The sequence below is a fragment of the Panulirus ornatus genome, chromosome 11 (genome assembly GCF_036320965.1).
Source record: "Panulirus ornatus isolate Po-2019 chromosome 11, ASM3632096v1, whole genome shotgun sequence".
Lineage (NCBI taxonomy): Eukaryota > Metazoa > Arthropoda > Malacostraca > Decapoda > Palinuridae > Panulirus > Panulirus ornatus.
Window position 1 is genome coordinate 57,561,884 of NC_092234.1, and position 17,501 is coordinate 57,579,384.

The window sequence follows — 17,501 nt, forward strand, 5'->3', positions numbered from 1 at the left end:
TCACCACACACTACAGGCTGGTGGTGGTAGTTGGTACCAGTGTCACCACACACTACAGGCTGGTGGTGGTTGGTACCATCCTGGTCACACTATCATCACGACCAGTGTTTACGTCACCACAAATGAGCCTCACCACCACCACAGGGGCATGACGTACAGTGTTCACAACCTCACCACCACCACAGGGGCATGACGTACAGTGTTCACAACCTCACCACCACCACAGGGGCATGACGTACAGTGTTCACAACCTCACCACCACCACAGGGGCATGACGTACAGTGTTCACAACCTCACCACCACCACAGGGGCATGACGTACAGTGTTCACAACCTCACCACCACCACAGGGGCATGACGTACAGTGTTCACAACCTCACCACCACCACAGGGGCATGACGTACAGTGTTCACAACCTCACCACCACCACAGGGGCATGACGTACAGTGTTCACAACCTCACCACCACCACAGGGGCATGACGTACAGTGTTCACAACCTCACCACCACCACAGGGGCATGACGTACAGTGTTCACAACCTCAACACCACCACAGGGGCATGACGTATACTGCTCAGTTCCTCAGAACAGAGTTGGGGTAACCACCCACGGGACGCCAGCCTCCCTAGCTCTGCTGCGGGTCACATGATCAGGTGCAGTTTACCATGGACTTTACTGGGCCCGGTCCTGCCACCTCCGGCAACACACAGTGAACGTGGCAGGAACTTCCCTCACCAAGAATACCAGTGAGGCAGGACAACTATGAGAGTGGGAGCGACCTGCGGGATAGCACGCCTCATCTCGTCAGTGTTGGAGAATGTGTGAGGAACATCCAAACTTGGCAAAAAGACTTAAGTTGGAGCAATCACAGAACAGCTCCAAACCCACGAGCTAAGTGGTGAACCTTCACGTATTATACAACACAAGACGGGAGGAGACCATGATACTGCAGACGAGCCAGACCTGGTGACCGCTGGTGGCTCCATAAGACGTGGACAGGACGAGCAAATGTGTCAGAACGGAGAGATAACAGGATCAGAAGACACATACTACTGGATCTTAATAAGAAAAACAAAAGATAATCACGATGAGGGCCTTGTGCAGGTGTCGTAATCATCTTACTTGCGAGCAGTCATTTCATGTATTCTACCGGGGCTGTATTCGCACAACTAATGAATAATAATTATATATTTTAGGATGTTTCTGTCCCCACCTATTACAGAGAATGGAATCAAACTCGTTGCGATTCATGAACTCCCCATATATCACCTTCACTCAACCATCCCATATTTTTTTTTTCTTAGTCAGGGACGTTGCTTCTCTCTCACTGTACTACAGGCATCAGTTTGGCCATTGCTGTCTGTGTATGTCCTAACCACCAAGGATTGGACCAAAGGCTTCTGCAGTGTGTCTGTGTGTGGAGACCGGCCACTTGAGAACTGATCGTTATGATACCACTATCTATCTTCCCTCGAACATTTAAACTGTGGAATCTCGCACCTCCTCTCGTCTTCCCAACACCCTGTGACCTTCCTACTTGCACCCAGCTGGTCTACACACACCTGAGGAGCCGAGGTAATGTCTACAATCTTTCTTCTTTCAGTTTACCTCTGACACGCGACGGCCTTTGACTGAGGCATGTTTGCCCGTACTATGTCGGTCACTACATTCTAACTATAACTATCTATCAATACATTTATCTATCTATCTATCTCCCTATCTATCTACTTCTAGTATCATGAAAATATACTCCTTGAGAGTGAGATCTTTGACGTAACTGTACTCCTAATGATACAGCCTTGCCAAAAGCAACTTTTCACTTGCAGTGCAACCTCGAGCAGGAAGAGTCCGGCAACACCTATATAGTATATACTTAGTAGTCCCATACAAATGTTATATGGTTGCGAGGCATGGGTTGTAGATAGGGTTGTACGGAGGAGGGTCGATGTGTTGGAAATGAAATATATGAGGACGATATGTGGTGTAAGGTGGTTTGCTCGAGGTAGTAAAGAAAGGGTGAGAGAGATGTGTGGTTATAAGAATAGTGTGACTGAGAGAGCAAAAGAGGGTGTGCTGAAGAGGTTTGGACATATGGAGAGAATGAGTGAGGATATGTTGATAGATGTTATATGTGTCAGAAATGGAGAGGACAAGGAGAAAGGGGAGACCAAACTGGAGATAGAATGTTGGAGTGAAAAATATTCTGAGTGGTTGGGTCTTGAATATAAAGGAGGGTGAAAGGCGTGCACAGGATAAAAGTGAATTGGAGGGACGTGGTATCAAAGGGGCAAGCTGCTGTTAATGGACTGAACCAGGGCATGTAAAACGTCTGGGGTAAACCATGGAAAGGTCTGTGGGGCCTGGACGTGGATAGTGAGCTGTGGTTTCGGTGCATTACACATGACAGCAAGAGAATGGATGTAAGCAGATGCGTCCTTTCTTCGTCTGTTCGTGGCGCTCACTTGCTAATACGGGAAGCAGCGAACATGTAAAGAAAACACACACACACGCACACACACAAACACGCATATATATATATATATATATATATATATATATATATATATATATATATATATGTGTGTGTGTGTGTGTGTGTGTGTATACATGGAAGTAGTGCAGTCCAAGGCTGCACTGCACCCAGTAGCCGGAAATGTACACTGCTTTGGAGAGAAGTTCTTTGAAGGGGCTATGTTACCACTGTTAAACCTGGCAAAGGTGACTTCACGCACTGTGTAACCTCGATCAGGCGTAGTCCGGTAACACTTATATATATATATATATATATATATATATATATATATATATACAGGAAATAAATTGCAAAAGTAGTCAATGGGCAAGATAAAGGAACTTTTTAAGTCCAGGGAGAAAGGGACTTTACTGGGAAATGAAGCAGATAATGAACACGTTCATCATCATCATCATCATCATCGTATGGTGAGGAAAAGTGGATGAACAGTGAAGACAAGAGTGGCGGGAAGCGGGGCAGTGGAGAGCCCACCACTCTCACATGAACAAAGGTAAGACGCTACAGACAAATGGTCCTGCAGGATAGAACTGATGGAGATGTGGCCAACATTTCAAACAAGTCCATCACATCAGTTATTATTACGACGCAATTCTTGAAAAACTTCCTAATCTTAACCAGCTCTATAAAGTGGAATATATATATATACATACATACATATATATATATATATATATATATATATATATATATATATATATATATATATATATATATATATATACACATCAAAAGTCACAGGTATTTACCAGGAACGATGTCGGTATGCATAGTGATGCACTGAGCGTGTGGGCCGGACCCGATGAACCACTTGCAGGAATACTGAAGGAATGTACAGCTTCGTCACTCTCTTGGCAATGCTGTTCAATAAATAGCTCTGTCCGGCGCTGGAGCAGGACCATGCAGGACCGCTGGACCAGAGCCATGTATGACCGCTGGACCACAGCCATGTATGACCGCTGGACCAGAGCCATGCAGGACCGCTGCACCACAACAATGCGGGACCGCTGGATCAGAACCATGCAAGATTGCTGGACCAGAACCATGCAGGGCAGGTAATGTAGTACCGATTTCCGAAAAAATTGATAGATCTGAGGCCGTAAATTATTGTCGATTTAACTTCATATCTACCGAAGGTGAATCGTTTACATCAATACTAACTCAGAATATCAATCTAATTAGGCGTTAAAAACACGGTTGTACACGGACGGGTCCAGGTTATGCACACCTGCACTGTCACTTTCCTGGCACTTCCGAGTCAGCTGACACTGGACAAGACTGTGATGTTACTTTCCTCAGCTGTAGGAAAGCTTTGGCCTTCACCCCACACAGGCCGATTTTACGGAAGCGGGGGCGTGACTAGGCTGGAGGAGGAGGTGGAGGAGGCTTAGCCCCACACAGGGTAATATGTGAGGAGCCTCTAGTGATTAGCGGGGTACCTGGGGACCATCTACTGGCGCCACTCTTGTTTATGAACAGTCATGAGGCAGAGGTACACGTTAATGTAACTGTGCCGACAACACAGGTTAGGTTAGTGACGACCGATGACGCTACGAGACTCCAGGGTGATCATAACAAGGTATGGCTCTGGGTGGAGTGATGAATTAGTATATCGGAGTTCACGAGTGGAAAGGAAAAGTTTTGAGTCTCTGTCCACATAACATAAGTATGTGTCATAATATGAAGAAAGAGAATGATACAGAGCAACAACTTGGCTCCTTCCACTTTTCCCAAAATTCTTAAAAAATGTTTCCTTTTTCCTGCACATTTATCTCAAAATTCTTAAAATGTTTCCTTTTTTCCTGCACATTTATCTACCTTTAAGGTTTTTTTTCAACATTTCATTAAAGCCCTGGCCTCGAGATGTCCGTGACTAGAGCCCTGTCCAGGATTCGAATCCTGGCCGACCGGTGTAATTCAAATAGAGCGACGCTAACCACTACACCACGGAAGCTCATTATTACATACAGGGATCTACATACGAGACAACAATGTATTAAAGTCTCATATTAAACTAATAAGAGTTTTGAATTCACCTGTGGTCACATCAGCAGAGAGTGTTATACCTGACTTAGGTCATGTTGCAAGTTGTGGCCACTATTTACAGCATATACAAAGGAGACAGCAAAACCTATGCCATGCATTAGAAGCCTTTATATATGGACAGATTATGAAACCGCTTTGTGTTGTCTACTGAGCAGGAGTGAGGGGGGGGGGGGGTTGGAGACGGGAGGGAAGGTATACCAGTCGAAGGATCAGACAACTGGGAAATATAAAGCAATAACAACATACACTTACAACAAGAACAAGACAAAACCTGACGTTTAGTAAAAGCAGAGATAAGCAATATCTCGAACACATCACTTGGCGAATAAAGCAGGTCATCATGTGTGGTCACAAACACTAACACGCTGGGAAATTATTGTACGTGACAGAGAAAAGAATAATGCTGGTTGGGGGGGTCAGCACCTGGCATGGGCCGGCGGGCTCCACCTGACACACGTTTGTGGGGTAAAGGGGATCACTGTGGGGTGTTAGGGGGTGTGAAGTGGCCCCAGGGGGGTGCGGAAGGAGGGCCTGACACAAACTTTCCTTCAGCAACAACACGTCAAGCTGGTGTGCAGACAAGAGATAATACCGTAACACTATTAAATATACGAATAAGAAGAAGAAAACTAAGATTATTATTCTATCCAGATCCGGAAAGTATGAAATTTAATATTGATGATCTCATTAAAGATGCCGGCGGAGACGACCCGCATATGATTAGAATATTAGTCAAGGATCAATGCAGAAAAAGATATCGACACTGGCTGAAACACAGTACTGGAGATGAGAACAGACTGACCATGGCAGTTATGACGCGATCAAAGAAAAATTAATATGAACCAACCAAAGGTAGCACAGTAATGTCCCAGACTATTATAGAGAATTATATAGAAATACAATAAAAAAAAACGTTCCTGTTGGGCTTGTAAGAGGCTGGAAAGTAATGACCATAACAGTAGGTTTAAAGTGAACCACAAACTGTACATCACGGGATGTAACATAATGCTATTAACAATCTGTAAAAAAATATGCTGTTTGATGCGTGCGTCATTATCTTGGGGACATAAACAGATTACACGTCATGACTTTGGACACAGATGATAACATGTTTGAAACTCAAAGGGGAAATTCCAAGACGTGGGGACAGTAAATGTCTAAAGAAAAAAAGGAAGGCAACACTGAGGGGCAGCCATACTGACCGACAGCGGGAAATATAACAAAATACGAAACACTTTGAATATTAAGGAAAACCGTCAAAATTAATATAATCGTAGCTGCATAATGTAATTTGTAGCCTGGTGATCATAGCCGCATAATATGATTTACAGAATGGTGACTATAGCTGCACAATGTAGTTTGTAGCTTGATCATAGCTGCAAAATATGCTGCATAGCATGGTGACCATAGCTGCATAATATAATTTGTAGTCTGGTGATCATAGCTACATAATATAATTCATAGTATGGTGACCATAGCTGCATAATATAATTTGAAGCCTGGTGATCATAGCTGCATAATATAATTTATATCATGGTGACCATAGCTGCATGATACAATTTGTAGTCTGATGATCACAGCTACATAATATAATTCATAGCATGGTGACCATAGCTGCATAATATAATTTGTAGTCTGGTGATCATAGCTACATAATATAATTTATATCATGGTGACCATAGCTGCATGATACAATTTGTAGTCTGATGATCACAGCTACATAATATAATTCATAGCATGGTGACCATAGCTGCATAATATAATTTGAAGCCTGGTGATCATAGCTGCATAATATAATCTGCAGCCTGGTGACCATAGCTGCATAATATAATCTACAGCCTGGTGACCATAGCTGCATAATGTAATCTAGGATACGTCTCTCTTAATGTTGGGGAATATTGAAGATTGATTTTCTTGCACTTGTTTGGTCCTGTGTGATCGGGAGAACAGTGTTCTCTTGATTAACTGTTGGTCACTGTCATGTTCACTGTCATGTTCCACGGACGGAGGGACAATATCCGACACGGTCATTTTCTTATCATTATTATTTCTCTTCTTCGTAACAATCGAGGTTTTGCGCTAGTCTTTCATTCCGGGTCGACTGACCTGAGACTTGGCATACGCATCCTAGTTCGATACGCCCAGAGAGGTTTTCAAAGATCTTATAAAAATTCAATAGTCCAACCCTCGGAAAATATAGAGGCCCCGCACAATACACAGAATATATATATATATATATATATATATATATATATATATATATATATATATATATATATATATATATATATATATATATATATATATATATATTTTGGCTTTGTCGCTGTCTCCCGCGTTAGCAAGGTAGCGCAAGGAAACACACGAAAGAATGGCCCAACCCACCCACCCACATGCAAATGTATATACACACACGTCCACACACGCAAATATACATACCTATACATCTCAACGTATACATATATATACACAGAGACATATACATATATACACATGTACATAATTCATACTGTACGCCTTTATTCATTCCCATCGCCACCTCGCCACACATGAAATAACAATCCCTCCCCCCCCTCATGTGTCCGAGGTAGAGCTAGGAAAAGACAACAAAGGCCACATTCGTTCACACTCGTCTCTAGTTGTCATGTAATAATGCATAGAAACCACAGCTCCCTTTCCACATCCAGGCCCCACACAACTTTCCATGGTTTACCCCAGACGCTTCACATGCCCTGGTTCAATCCATTGACAGCACGTCGACCCCGGTATACCATATCGTTCTAATTCATTATTCCTTGCACGCCTTTCACCCTCCTGCATGTTCAGGCCCCGATCACACAAAATCTTTTTCACTCCATCTTTCCACCTCCAATTTAGTCTCCCACTTCTCGTTCCATCCACCTCTGACACATGTATCCTCTTGGTCAATCTTTCCTCACTCATTCCCTCCAAGTGACCAAACCATTTCAAAACACCCTCTTCTGCTCTCTCAACCACACTCTTTTTATTACCACACAACTCTCTTACCCAATTGTTACTTACTCGATCAAACCACCTCACACCACATATTGTCCTCAAACATCTCATTTCCAGCACATCCACCCTCCTGCGCACAACTCTATCCATAGCCCACGCCTCGCAACCATACAACATTGTTGGAACCACTATTCCTTCAAACATACCCATTTTTGCTTTCCTAGATAATATTCTCGACTTCCATACATTCTTCAAGGTTCTCAGAATTTTCGCCCCCTCCCCCACCCTATGATTCACTTCCGCTTCCATGGTTCCATCCGCTGCCAAAAACACTCCCAGATATCTAAAACACTTCACTTCCTCCAGTTTTTCTCCATTTAAACTTACCTCCCAATTGACTTGACCCTCAACCCTACTGTATCTAATAACCTTGCTCTATTCACATTTACTCTCAACTTTCTTCTTTCACACACTTAACCAAACTCAGTCATCAGCTTCTGCAGTTTCTCACATGAATCAGCCACCAGCGGTGTATCATCAGCGAACAACAACTGACTCACTTCCCAAGCTCTCTCATCCACGACAGACTGCATACTTGCCCCTCTTTCCAAAACTCTTGCATTCACCTCCCTAACAACCCCATCCACAAACATATCAAACAACCATGGAGACATCACACACCCCTGCCGCAAACCAACATTCACTGAGAACCAATCACTTTCCTCTCTTCCTACATGTACACATGCCTTACATCCTCGATAAAAACTTTTCACTGCTTCTAACAACTTGCCTCCCACACCATATATTCTTAATACCTTCCACAGAGCATCTATATCAACTCTATCATATGCCTTCTCCAGATCCATAAATGCTACATACAAATCCATTTGCTTTTCTAAGTATTTCTCATATATTCTTCAAAGCAAACACCTGATCCACACATCCTCTACCACTTTTGAAACCTCACTGCTCTTCCCCAATCTGATGCTCTGTACATGCCTTCACCCTCTCAATCAATACCCTCTCATATAATTTACCAGGAATACTCAACAAACTTATACCTCTGTAATTTGAGCACTCACCTTTGTCCCCTTTGCCTTTGTACAATGGCACTGTGCAAGCATTCCGCCAATCCTCAGGCACCTCACCATGAATCATACATACATTAAATAACCTTACCAACCAGTCAACGGTACAGTCACCCCTTTTTTAATAAATTCCACTGCAATACCACCCAAACCTGCTGCCTTGCCGGCTTTCATCTTCCGCAAAGCTTTTACCACCTCATCTCTGTTTACCAAATCATTTTCCCTAACCCTCTCACTTTGCATACCAACTCGACCAAAACACCCTATTTCTGCCACTCTATCATCAAACACATTCAACAAACCTTCAAAATACTCACTCCATCTCTTTCTCACATCACCACTACTCGTTGTCACCTCCCCATTAGCCCCTTCACTGAAGGTCCCATTTGTTCCCTTGTCTTACGCATTTTATTTACCTCCTTCCAAAACATCTTTTTATTCTCCCTAAAATTCAATGATACTCTCTCACCCCAACTCTCATTTGCCCTTTTCCACCTCTTGCACCTTTCTCTTGACCTCCTGCCTCTTTCTTTTATATATCTCCCACTCATTTGCATTATTTCCCTGCAAAAATCATCCAATTGCCCCTCTCTTCTCTTTTACTAATAACCTTACTTCTTCATCCCACCACTCACTACCCTTTCTAATCTGCCCACCTATATATATATAAATATATATATATATATATATATATATATATATATATATATATATATATATATATATATATATATATATATATTCCATACTCGAAGTTCAACAGATCTGTGAACTATACATCTTTGGCGACTCTTTTGACGTCCAGGTGACACCATAGAGGACCATTTTGTTATATTTGGCCACTGTTGGCCATATTTCCCCCAACGATGACGAGATCTGTGGCCAAGATGTGTCCATACATCCTTCATAATGATGACCAGGACATGTTTGTGACTCACTCATCTTAAACCTTCCACAGAGACGTCAAACTTTATATATCAGGAAATTTATTTCACATCTTCATCTAACTGGTCCACTTCATGATAATGAGACGAAACGTATAACACGCGCCGTACAATGAATATGACGGGAGGACGATAGTGACAATGATGGTGACCAGCGGTGGACATTACAAACACTGACATGATACCGAGGTAATGATGCTGATGGTGAACATGGTGAATGAGTGAACATGAACAAGATCATGAGTGAAGATAGTGGTTTGATAAAGAAGTAGGTAGCCAGTGACGGTGAACACGCTCGTAAAGGACAGTGAATACAATGTTGACACAATGAACATTATGGTTACTGATATGAACACGGAGGCACAGTGACTACAATGCGCAGGTATACAGCAAGTGATGATGATAAACATGACAGTGAGCGATAGTGAACAAGACGCTGAATAGTAAAATATAATGGTGACATGGTGAACATGCTGAGTAACAATGAACACTCGGTGAGTATAATGAACATGAGGGAAAGAGACACAGGATATGAAGGTGACTGATGGAGGTGAGCGAACATAACGGAGGGTCACAACGAACATGATGGAAAGTGACACAAAACATAACAGCAAGTCAAAGCTAACATGATAGTAAGTGATAGTGAAAGCACGATGGTGAGTTAACCCGATGGTTAGAGAGTTTAGATATGAAGTAATAGTGAATGTGATAATAAATGATAGTGAAGCCTCTGGCGGTGATAATGAGTGATGAAGAATACGCTGGTGGTTGATAATAAACACGGTGATAGTGATGGTGAACATGACTGGGTGTGGTGGTGAATGATAATAACACGGTGATAGTGATGGTAAACATGACTGGGTGTGGTGGTGTGATAATAAACACGGTGATAGTGATGGTGAACATGACTGGGTGTGGTGGTGGGTGATGAGGAAAGTGATGGTGATAGTGACCATGACAGAGAGCCAGGGTGTGTGTATCAAGTCAACGTGACCAGTGCTGGTCAGTCTCCAGGTCAGACCCAGCGTGTGGGGCGAGCGATTACTGCGTCGTACCTCAGCCGATGTTCATGTGTAACACAACGACGTATGTAATGAAGATATATGTAGCGTCCATATATATATGTGTGTGTGTGTGTGTGTGTGTGTGTGTGTGTGTGTGTGTGTGTGTGTGTAGCAGAGAGAGAGAGAGAGAGAGAGAGAGAGAGAGAGAGAGAGAGAGAGAGAGAGAGAGAGAGAGAGAGAGAATGTTATACATATCTGACATAATGTTCAATACATACTATGCCCATCATCTTTACCGCTCTTAAGATCTCAAATGTTACTTTTTTTCATTTCGCCACAAATGCATTTCCTCCAGTGTTAACGAACGGCTCTGAACGATACTTAACATGCCTGATACAGTGGTTGAACGATACTTTTTAACAAGCCTCATACAGTGGCTGAATGTTACTTTCTAAAAAGCCTCATACAGTGGCTGCAATATGGAGGCAAACATGTACAGCTCACTGGCAAATGTTGGCCTTTCTGGTATTATCAATTTCCTTTCGCTCCCCATCATACTTGAAGCCTCGGTACTCGACCTTCTCCTTCCAATCAAAACTGCATCTGACACTTTTTTTCTTCATTCTAGTCACGCATTTAAGTTCTCCTGCTTAGATTTTTAACGACCTTGTGAAGGCTGTAGGGGTTTCATCTCTGTGCTGTTTGGCAGACTTACCTCAGCTGTTGCTCGTTCCTATATCCAGGTCAGGAAGGGGAACTGCAAAATACCGCACCACCAAGGACTGGCCCTTGAGGAACGCCGACTGACACTCGGTCCTGCTCAGGCTTTACCCTACGACTGCTGACACTACTTGCCATCCGTCAGCCATATCTTTACCCTACGACTGCTGACACTGCCTGCCATCCGTCAGCCATATCTTTACCCTACGACTGCTGACACTGCCTGCCATCCGTCAGCCATATCTTATTCACTGAGACTTCCTCCTGCAGATCCACACGCCTCAACCTTACCCCATTACCTCTCAGAGGATGGCTGGCTACGGTAGCTACACACGCAGAATTCTGGAGCAAATGGTCACCTGTCCTATAGACTGTGTTTACCAGATACCTACGAACTGTGCTCCCTGGTTTTGCTTCCATCACTATCCACACAAATGACGTCATCACTTCATGATCATTAATGAATGACAAGTGACGTATCCCACAACAGGTAGGCTTTCTGAACGTAAGTAACAACATTAGCGATGTTACACGGCTCTGGCGCAACACCTGATCACATGTGAAGCAAGTTAAAAATGTTATCCAAACAAGAGTTGTTTGACAGACCTCCTGAGGCGGTTTTGGTAACAACCTCCCCATTTTTATTTTCTTCCACAAACCTTTGTGTGAATGATATCATGAAACCAAAGATTGAAGTACAGATTCTCTTACATCTAATCTAACGACATTTAGACTACCCACAATCCTCCTGCAGCAGTCGACTCACTCAACCCGTCCCTCACATAGTTAACTTGGTCTCATCATCTACAGACCATATCCCTCTGATCAATATTATATTCTAATATTGTATTTACCACTTATTATTATCTGGTTTGACTTGACTGCAGGAATTATCATGTTCCTGAGCCCCGTACACCAGGGGAGGAACATTATCTACATCTAGCATCAACCGTAGGGGTCACCTGACTAGGTCAGGTCACCTGAGGAGGTCGTGTCAGCCTCCCTGAGTGGTGTGGTCATGTGTTGTCTCAGTGGTTCTAATCACCAGAGCCAGTCTGGCACCAGCAACATACTTTACATCTAATGTCATCACCACTGCCATGTGTGTCACCACCGCCATGCGTGTCACCACTGCTATGAGTGTCACCACTGCCATACGTGTCATCACTACCATACGTGTCACCACTCATGCGTGTCACCACTACCAAACGTGTCACCACTACCATACGTGTCACCACTGCTATGAGTGTCACCACTGCCATACGTGTCATCACTACCATACGTGTCACCACTCATGCGTGTCACCACTACCAAACGTGTCACCACTACCATACGTGTCACCACTGCTATGAGTGTCACCACTGCCATACGTGTCATCACTACCATACGTGTCACCACTCATGCGTGTCACCACTACCAAACGTGTCACCACTACCATACGTGTCACCACTGCTATGAGTGTCACCACTGCCATACGTGTCATCACTACCATACGTGTCACCACTCATGCGCGTCACCACTACCAAACGTGTCACCATTACCATATGTGTCACCACTCATACGTGTCACCTCTACCATCCGTGTCACCATCGCCATACGTGTCACCACTACCATCCGTGTCACCATTATCCTCGCCAAGTGTCTTTGCTTTCCTCACCATCAAGCAGTCACCAGTATCCTCACCATGCGTCACTACTATCACCGCCACTATCCTCATCATCAGTCGTCATTACCCTTAATACCATCCTGAGTCACCATTATCCTCACCATGTGTTGCCACTACCCTCACCAACACGTGTCAACACTACCCTAACCATGTATTTTCACTATTCTCATCACCACGTGTCACCACTATCCTCACCACCATGGCACCACTTTCCTCCCCACCACGTGTCATCACTATCCTCACCACTACGTGTCACCACTATCCTCACCGCCATGTCACCACTTTCCTCACCACCACGTGTCATCACTATCCTCACCATGTGTTGCCACTATCCTCACCGCTATACTCACCATCAGGTGTCACCACTCACCACCACGTCATCACTATCCTCACCATCACGTTCCATCACCATCATCACCATGTCATCACTTTCCTCACCACCACGTGTCACCACTACCATGTGTCGTCATTATCCCCAACACTACTTCTTACCACTACGTGTTCAATATCCTCACCACGTCTCCGCTTTCCTCACCATCACGTTTCATTGCTGTCGTCACCACTATTCTCACTATACATAACCAGTATCCTCACCACAACTCTCCCCAAGTCACCACTATTCTCAACGCCTCTTGGGCCGCTTTAAGACAACCTCACCACAACGACCTCCGTAAGTTCACGAAATTCATAATTTTGGGCATTCAGATTTTTACCCCAAAACCCAAATACTTGGAAGATTTTATTTTTGGGGAAACACCATTATATATCAACAGGGTCTCTTACGTCACCATGTAGCTCCATTAGCAAGTGACATTGCGCATCGTCAGGAAGCACCACGATAATCTTAATAATCCGTGATATATACACCAGAGATAATTTTCCTGTGGTCAGAGAATATTATTATATAGTGCGGCTTTTGGTGTGGCGGCGGCGGCGGTGTGAGGTGCGCGCGGGCAGGGGTCGGCATGCCGTGCGTGAGGAGGACGGTGCTGCAGAGGAGCGGAAGGATAAAGAGGTACACTTACCTTGCAGTGTGCAGCCATTTTTATATTGCATTTCTTATGCAGGTCTCGCATGAAATAGGCGCTCACTCTCGGAGCCTGCTGGCCACTGCTCAAGACAGGGTTGGAGGCGGGCTTTATACTGGCGCCCCACCGGCTTCCCCAAGACTAGTGAGGCTCGTGAGCCGCCGCGCCCCCTCCCGCCCGCCCACCCCATCTTTCACGCAAGCGCACACCCCAGCCTCTCTCTCCCTCTCTCTCTTTCTCACGCTGGCACTTACTCTCTCACACCCACGCCTTCTAACCCCCCCCCCCCCGTGAATGCACCCAAACATTTACAAATACACCCAACAGATGAACCCCCCCTCCCTCCAGCCTCCACCTCCCTTCCTCCCCCGCAAGCCCGCCAGCAAGCCTCCTGGGTCACGTCCGCAAGGCTCCGGCACCAGGACGTGACCCGCAAGGTGTCCTGCCACACAGTTACGGTCATCACGGCTGAGGAAGATAAGGCTAGCGTGGGGGCGGGGGACTGTGACCGGCACACGCTTCACACTACCACTGTCAACAATATATCTAACAGGGATTTACTGATAACGTACGGGGGAAATTCTACTCACGTCTCATGATATCACATGAGAATACTCACACTTCGTCACTACACACGACAAATTCACCAAAGTCATCCATATTCACTCACATACCGTGACAATGTCTGTATAATCCTCCTCGAGTATTTACGTTATACAGTAATTTGTTAATCAGCTCCACAGCTGGACGTGTGGCCACAGCAATACCTTCCCGGATATTTATATCTACAGAACGTCTAGTGTGAACTCATTCTGTTCTGCCTTGAGCAGCGGTGTCCACTCCGGAGATCCCGCCATTCAGAGCCATGTCGGAATCACGTCACCCCTCATTCTCCGTCTTACGAGTGCGAGTTACATTCATTTGTCATAATTCAACAAATTTCTAATATTCGCTATCAATTTTGTCTGATATATTCCTATCGAGACCATGTCCCTCATACAACCAGACGACCAAAACTGGACGGCATGGTAGGCAGGTAGTGCGTCGTAGTGCAGACCTGCGTCTCACACTTGTACTACATAACTAACGCACTTGTAATGGCTCGACTGCTCTGTGGTGCACTCTCACACTGGTGACGTCACCGCTCCTACACTCGTCTCGGGGGTCAGTCAATCGAGTGACTGTCATCAACCTAGCCAGTAAAGTTAAGCAACGATGGCTCTTGGTTAGTCCTTGGATGTATGACCGCCTTGGAACCCCACTTGCTGCCGGTGTAGGCGGTGAGCGCTACGCTAACACCGCATAATGGCAAAATCCTCATCAAAAGCACTCCTCCCCAAATTCAGTATTGTAAACTTATCTGCGTTAAGCTACGTCTGCCAGTTCCCTGTCCACTCCCATGATATATTTAGTCCTCCTTCAGCGGTATCTGATCCTCCTGGGGTCATTACCAGCGAGGCTCTTTCATCCTCTACAGACTTAACTGTATTATAACTGTATTATTTTATTATTTTCATAAGTGATGCTCACGATAAATGATGATAATGATAACAATCAACCGAGACAGCAATCTATAAACCTCTGACATAGAGCGAATACTTGAATTGATTTCTAAGTGTCAATAATACTACAGCTGTATCCTTAGGTTCGACTACAGCTGTATCCTTAAGTTCTACATCAGCTGTATCTTTAGTTCTACTACAGCTATATCTTAAGTTCTACTACAGCTGTATCTTTAGTTCTACTACAGCTATATCTTTAGTTCTAGTACAGCTGTATCTTTAGTTCTACTACAGCTGTATCTTTAGTTCTACTACAGCTGTATCCTTAAGTTCTACTACAGCTATATCTTTTGTTCTACTACAGCTGTATCTTTAGTTCTACTACAGCTATATCTTTAGTTCTACTACAGCTGTATCTTCAGCTCTACTACAGCTATATCTTAAGTTCTACTACAGCTGTATCTTTAGTTCTACTACAGCTGTATCTTTACTTCTACTACAGCTATATTTTTAGTTCTACTACAGCTGTGTCTTTAGTTCTACTACAGCTATATCTTTACTTCTACTACAGCTATATCTTTAGATTCTACTTCAGATGTATCTCTCGAGCAAGGCCAGTTCTGACCATCGTATTACAGGACGGATGACAAAATTTATCACTGGCTTTAGAAACGTTTCTTATGAAATCCTGGAGAGGTTAAATCCGCATTTCTGATGACGTCGAGTCGGGCGTCCCTTGATGATGGCAGTGCACGTACATGTGGATGACAGGGCCACATAAGTACACACCTCAACACTTACACACACACAAAGACCTCGTAACAGAGGCTTTATCAACCTGGGTAAATATAGACTTACGATGGATACAGGAAAGCATAAGGTCGGGAATGCAGTTGTTGTGGGTGCAGTAACCTGCCAAACAGGACACCAAGTTTAACTATTGTGCAGAGTCCTGTGCACACTGCGTGGCAGTATGGGTGAGGATGGCTGGGTATATTGAGGAGCTGCTTCACATGCATGAGGATGGGTGGGAGTTATGAGGAGCTGCCTCACATGCACGAGGATGAGTGGGAGTTATGAGGAGCTGCCTCACATGCATGAGGATGAGTGGGTGTTATGAGGAGCTGCCTCACATGGGTCAACAGGCCGAGTGTTGTCTCCTTCCTTTCTCATGTTGTCTGTCAACAGACGTCCGTTGGCAGAGCCCCGCTCGTGGAACACCACTCAAGACGTTGCCCCAACAGGTTATGTCCCGTCTATGTTCACACTGCTCTCCACACAGTAACAAAACCTACGTACATCCACTTCACGATTCCTTCCTAACACCACAGTCCTCTATTTTCACCAGTCGTGCGTGCCATGCCTTATCAAATATCGTAATATGACAGAGACGAATATAATCCTTACTCCACGTTTGTTTTACTGCGTCCGAGAAAAACAATAGCAATTATGTGAGACCTGAATGTCCACTAGCGAAGTCATGTTATCAAACCTTTATGAAAAGTGCGTTTCTGAAGGTGACTCCCAACTGAATAAGCTATTCTTGCTTGTGGCAGCTGTCCCACTGCACACCAGCTTGTGCTACTGTGGGGCAAGAGGTCTCTCCTCCTGTGCCACACTGCCAGGACATGAGCGAGTCTCTGCCACCCAACCTCTACTAAGACATTCTACTGAACAGATCAGAAAACGGAGGACAAGTTGTTCCCCACAGTTTCATGTACCTCGGTCAGGAGCTGGGTATTCTGTTGCTCCGTCTCAATTTATCGAGTGGTCAAAGGTCGTCTCATGTGATGAGTGTTAATCTACATGACCTGCTTCCTGTACTGCCTCTATACACGTCTGCCTGACACGTATTTTCGCGTGTCTTCCCTCGTAAATACAGAAGAGGAATGATTACTCAGAATATCTATCACATCTACATGGCTCTCTGACGCTGTACCGACCTCAGCTGTTGGTACCGAAATCAGCTGACTGTACGAGCCACAGCTCAACGCACCGA

General features: G+C 44.5%; 1 protein-coding gene across 10 annotated transcripts in view; it reads right to left on the reverse strand.

Moving 5' to 3' along the window:
• sbm (L-type amino acid transporter sobremesa) overlaps positions 1-17,501 on the reverse strand; it is a 207,370-nt gene that overhangs the window by 109,505 nt on the left and 80,364 nt on the right. For 3 of the 10 annotated variants that reach the window (XM_071667119.1, XM_071667118.1, XM_071667113.1), the window contains exon 1: positions 13,998-14,164. The exons of the other annotated variants lie outside the window; for them this stretch is intronic. In XM_071667119.1, coding sequence (XP_071523220.1) covers positions 13,998-14,028 — 31 coding nt within the window. In that variant the 5' untranslated portion in view covers positions 14,029-14,164. Of the gene's footprint in view, positions 1-13,997; positions 14,165-17,501 lie in introns of those variants that run through there. 10 annotated transcript variants of the gene reach the window in all.